A 6,052-nucleotide genomic window follows, 5' to 3' on the forward strand; every position below is an offset into this window, starting at 1 on the left:
GAAGGTGGCTCAGTGGTAGAGAGCTTGCCTTGCATGCCTGAGGCCCTGGGTTCGATTCTTCAGCACCACATAAACAGAAAAAAAAAAAAAAGCCGGAAGTGGTGCTATGGCTAAAGTGGTATAGTGCTAACCTTGAGCCGAAGAGCTGAGGAACAGCGCCCAGGCCCAGAGTTCAGGCCCCATGACCGGACCCAAAATAAATAAATAAATAAATAAATAAATTCAAAAGCCAGGCACCACTGGTTCATGCCTGTAATCCTAGCTACTCAGGAGACTGAGAGCTGAGGATAGCAGTCTGAAACCAGCCCAGACAGGAAAGTCCATGAGACTGTTATCTGCAATTAGCCACCAAAAATCTGGAAGTGGATATATGGATAGTTTAGCCATACATAATAGAGCTCTACTCGTGAGCACTAAAGGCTCAGGGACAGCACTCAGTCCCTGAGTTCAAGCCCTGGAACCAGCACACATGCGTGTGTGCTCACATACGCACACACGCACACGCAGGCACACACACACACACACACACACACAAAGTTCAGATGTTTTACCATTTTACAAGTGAGTTTAAGTCCAATCCATGTGGATGGCTGAGGCCAAGAAATTATTTTTATTCTTTCTTCTTTCCTCATCACCCATTTCCATTGGTCTCTATAATTGTTCAACTTCCAGATCATCTTTCTCCCTTTCATCCTCAGCATCATCTTCTGATAGCAAACTCCTGGGTTTTTTGGCATATAGGATTCTGTTACAAGTAATTCATTTAAAAATTAGTTATTATAAAAATGATGTACACTGAGGTTAAAGTTATATAAATCAGGTAAGGAATACATTTCTTTTTGTATCCATACTGGGGCTTGAATTCAAGTCTCACACTTTGGCTTAGCTTTTTCACTCAAGGCTGACATTCCATCGTTTGAGCCATCCCTTCTCTTCCATATACATATTTTCTATGTTATATTACAGTCATTAATGCAATTGGGTTTCACTTAAAGAGGCTCATGCCCAACTGAACTGAGAAATAATCTTACTTTTTTCTCCAAGTATCCACAGTCATCGCTGAAAATATCACTCTCTGCTGAACACAAAATTAGTTTTTGTTTTTCTAATTGCTAAATGAGGCTGTTGTTCAGGCTTCATCTCCTGCTCCTGCTGTCTTTCACATCGAAACCACAAAAAGAAACAGTGACCCACAGAGCTAATTATTCTTGTGAAGGACCAGGGGATAAAAGCTTTGTATTTTTTTTTTAGCGTGGTTAAAATCATTATCTTGGAATAAAGACGTGGGCAGAAAGAGGTAAGGAGGATAAACAGTGACCAATTTCAAAAGCATGCCTTCCTGACATCAGTTTAGTAGACCATGACCCAAACATATTAAAATATTTTGTAACAGTATGGGAAAGTATTTATGGTGGAAAAAAAAGAAAAACAAAAGAAGCTGGGCACATGGTGACCCATGCTTCAATCCTTAGCCTCTTGGGATGTTGAGATTGCAAGGACTGAGAAGTTCCAAGCTCAGTTAGTGAGACCTCTTCCCCCGCCCCCCACAAACAAAAGCTTGACACTGTGATGCATGCCTGTGCCTATCACCCTAGCTGTGTAGAATGTGTAAATAGGAGGATTGCAGTCCAGGCTGGGCTGGGTTGTTTACTGGGGTGTGTGACTCAAGTGTTGCCTAGCAAGCAAAAGGCCCTGAGTTCAAACACTAAAACAAAAAGAAAGAAAGAAAAGACATTATACAACATTACACACATACACATTTCATATATATATATTATGTATTACATTACATACAAGCACATACACACACATATATGTATGTATGTATATGTATATATATATATATATATATATTAAAGTAGGAGTACTTGGATTTGAACTCAGAACTTTTTCTACCTGCTCACTAGGTAATTTGAGCCAGTCCTTTGGCTTTTTGTTATTTTTTAGGTATAATATTTTTTGCTTGAGCTGGCTTGGACTGCCTCCCAAGCTGGGATCATAGACAGATGTGCAGCCATTGTGTCCAGCTGTTTTGTTGAGATAGAATATTAAATAACTTCTTGTTCAACTTGCCCTGAACTGCTGTCCTCCTAAATCTCCTAAGTTGCTGGTGTTACAAGAAGATGTCGGGGGGGGGGGGGGGGGGGGGGGGGGGGGGGGGGGGGGGAGGGAGGGGGGGGGGGGGGGGGGGGGGGGGGGGGGGAGGCTGGGAAGGGATGGGAAGGGTAAACAAAGGAGGAGGCTGCAATGCTTGGTAAGAAATGTACGCATTATCCTGCCCATGCATTGTAACCCCTCTGTATAGTTTGTTCACAAATAAAATAAAATAAAATTAAAAAAAAAAGAAGATGTCAACAGGCTCTGATAAAAGTGTAGTTGCACACGAATTCTCTATTAGCATCTGCTGGATATAACTTTTTCTTTTTTGCCTTCAGTCTTTCTATAATTTCATATTTTGATGTGTCTATTATATATAGAACATGATTAATATAGTCCATTTAATTTTATGCTCATTACAAATAGATTTTGGAAATGGTTGTGGTATTATATTGTGCCCTTTATTTATACTATGAAGTGCTTGTAAAAGGCAAATATACACCTAGAGAAACAGATCAGTAGTTTCTTCAGTTGAGAGGAGAATGGAAACTGATTGCAAAAGAACACAAGGAATAGTTTTCCTGTAATAGAAATGTTCTAATAGTACATTTTGGTCATGTAAACTTAAACCACTTAGTGGCATACTTGTAAATTTCAAAAGATACAAATCCTACCTCTATAAAAAGCTGTTAAAGAGACCTCCTTGGTGAACTGAACTAGCTGTGAATATTTTTGAATTCTTTTCTATATTAAATATATATGTATGTGTATATATATGGTTATGTATGTATATAAATATATAACAGTCAGAAGTGGCAAGTAGTTGGGTACCAGTGGCTCAGGCCTCAGGATGCAAGATCTGAATGAAGATCATGGTTCCAAGCCAGCCAGTGAGACTCTTATCACCAATTAACCACCAAAAAGCTGGAAGTGCAGCTATGGCTCAAGTGGTAGAGTGCCAGCCTTGAGTGAAAAAGCTAAGGAACAGCAATTAGGCCCTGAGTTTAAACCTCAGTACTCTCTCTCTCTCTCTCTCTCTCTCTTTCTCTCTCTCTCTCTCTCTCTCTCTCTCTCATATACACACAGTTGCAAACAGACATAGCAAACATTATTCATGTCTCAAACCACAGATAAAACTAGAAAGCTTTGGGATTTAGTGTCATGGTGGTTTCAGAAAGGCCCAAGTTCACTGGGGTGAGCCCTTCTGGCTGGCCTCCAAGGAGAGAGAGTAGCATGAGATTGAGCTTTGCCCTAGGGTGACACTGCTGGTCACTGATTAACCAGCTTCATAGGAAGACTGCTCTGCCAACCTTCCGCTCTGCCAACCTTCCACTCTGCCAACCTTCCGCTCTGCCTAGAGAGAGGTATCTAGCCAAGTTTTGGTGAGCAGACAAAATGACCACTCGTTACCACCAAGCTGCTAGTGATGGCTACCTTGACCTTCTCAAAGAGGCGACCAAGCGAGATCTGAACCTGTGTGATGAAGACGGTATGACACCCACGCTCCTGGCTGCCTACCACGGGAACCTAGAAGCTCTGGAAGTTATCTGCAGCAGAGGGTGAGTGCACCCTGCCCGTTCCCACTGGAGCCTGTGGAGGGGAGGAATTCACAGGCAGCAGCCAGGAGCGGGGAAGTTCAGGCAACTACTGTCCCCTTTCCAGAGGTTTTTTCAGAAGAGAGAAGGTGACTTTGGCACTGAGACCTGGCAAAATGAGTATGGTTTATCAGTTAGCCATAGGCAGAGGAGAGACCCTGACATAAGACATTGTACTCTTGAAGGTAGGGGGAGAGATTTAATTCTATGTCTTTTAAAAGCCTTTTCCAGGGGCTGGGAAAGTGGCTCAGTGGTGGAGTAATTGCCTTGCATGCATGAGGCCCTGGGTTTGATTCTTCAGCACCACATAAGCAGAAAAAACTGGAAGTGGTGCTTGTGGCTCAAGTGGTACAGTGCTAGACTTGAGCTGAAGAGCTCAGGGACAGTGCCCAGGCCCAGAGTCCAAGCCCCAAAACACACACACACACACACACAAATAATAATAATAATAAAATAAATTCTTTTCCATAAAATCTACATTGTAGACTTTGGAAAAAAAACAAATCACCATTCTATTTTCAGTTTTCAGATGTCAATTTTTGCTAGCACTCCATCTAAACATCAACCCATGGTTTTTGTTTGTTTTTCATCAGTACTGGGACTTGAACTCAGGACCTGACTCTCTTGCTTGGTCTTTTTTCATGCAAGGCTGGTGTTCTACCACTTGTGCTAGTTTCACTTCTAACTTTATGCTGATTAATTAGAGATAAGAGTCTCATGGATTTGTCTTCCCAGCCTGGCTTCAAACCTAGGTCCTCAGATCTTAATCTCTTGAATAGCTAGGATTACAGGTGTGAGCCACTGGTGCCCAGAAAACATGATTCTTGGATGGACTTGCTGGCTTTATAAATTATGAAAGAGACCTTTAACCTGTCTTAACTTTATTACATCTCTGACCAGCACACACACACACACACACACACACACACACACACACACAAGGATAAAAGAAGGCAAGAAGAAAACATGTAAATAAAGGAGCCAAGTAAATTTAATTCAATAGTAACTAGTAGCTATTCAATTTCAATTTTCCCTAACACCCTGGCCTGTAGAAACACTGATGGATAGAAGAGTAAAATGTCTGTGGTAATGAACCATTTAAGAGGGGAAAATTGAACCAGTCCTCTAGGATAATGTTGGAAACAGGGAGGGAGATGGCACAAAATGGCACAGGAAGCTACCCTAGTCTGGGTGAGGAATGGCTCTTCTGAGAGGAAAGCCTGTGTGGTGGGGTTGGAAGCACGAGAGGAACCTGTTTCCTGTAACACAGAGTGTTGTGCATTCTGAGGAGCTGGAGCGTAGCTGCACACAGCTTGAGGGGACAGGACCAAACAGAGCTAAAAGCAAACAGAAGAGCTGTGAACACTGAGGGAGTGGAATTTTATCGTATGGGCCAGGAAGCTCTGTCTGGTGTTCATGAAGAAGCATCAGGTAGAGTCACGGTTATAAATATTGTCCTGGTCATTAGGCAGAGGCAGAGAAAGAGGGATCTGGATAGTAGTCAGGATAAGCCAGGGACTCATGCAGGCTCACTCCTGTAATCCTAGCTACTGGGGAGGCTGAGATCTGGGGATCCAGATTTAAAGCCAGTTTAACTCCAATTAACCAGCAAAAAGTGGGAAGTGGAGCTGTGGCTCAAGTGAATGCTAGCCTGAAGCTAAAAAGCTCAGGAACAGCACCCAGGCCCTGAGTTCAAATCGTGGGATTGGCACTGGGGTAATGACGAGGAGTAGCTGAGTCTGAATAGATCTCAGGAGTTTGGATGTGAAATGGAAAGCAGGTGACGGGGTATGAGCAGGCAGAGGAAGATGAAGGTCACAGCCCAGGTTTTGATAAAGGCTTATTGATGAGGAGACCCTTTACTGAATTGGAGGGACGATAGGAAGAACAAGAAGAAAGCAGGATTATGAATGTTCCAGAGTTGAGGGCTGGACGAGAAAGTGAGCAGGGTTGATCTTCCTCATGGCCTTGTCTCATGGAAGACTTGTTTTTCTCAGAAGCACCAGCCCCATAAGCCAAGCCATCTCCACACTGTGATACTCTTCTGTTTTCACCTCTTCTTCTATGCAGCCTAAGCTTTGCAAACTTTATTCACATATTGAACAAGTACATATACATTTTTTTATTCTTTTGTGCCAGGGCTAGGACTTGAATTCAGAGCCTGAACCTTATCCCTTAGCTTTTCATTCAAGGTTGGCACTGTACCACTTTTGGCTTTTTGGTGGTTAATTGGAGACCAGTCTCATGGTCTTTTCTGTCCCAGTTGGCTTTGAATCATAATCCTCAGACCTCAGCCTTCTGAGTAGTTAGCATTGCAAATGTGAGCCACTGGCACCCAGCTATATATATATATATATATA

General features: G+C 42.6%; 1 protein-coding gene across 1 annotated transcript in view; it reads left to right on the forward strand.

Annotated features, from left to right (window-relative positions):
• The first annotated feature begins 3,450 nt into the window (after positions 1 to 3,450).
• Anks4b (ankyrin repeat and sterile alpha motif domain containing 4B) overlaps positions 3,451 to 6,052 on the forward strand; it is a 14,081-nt gene continuing 11,479 nt past the window's right edge. The window contains exon 1 of the mRNA XM_013011404.1: positions 3,451 to 3,656. Coding sequence (XP_012866858.1) covers positions 3,493 to 3,656 — 164 coding nt within the window. The 5' untranslated portion in view covers positions 3,451 to 3,492. The remainder of the gene's footprint in view (positions 3,657 to 6,052) is intronic.

The sequence above is a fragment of the Dipodomys ordii genome, unplaced genomic scaffold (genome assembly GCF_000151885.1).
Source record: "Dipodomys ordii isolate 6190 unplaced genomic scaffold, Dord_2.0 Scaffold14, whole genome shotgun sequence".
Lineage (NCBI taxonomy): Eukaryota > Metazoa > Chordata > Mammalia > Rodentia > Heteromyidae > Dipodomys > Dipodomys ordii.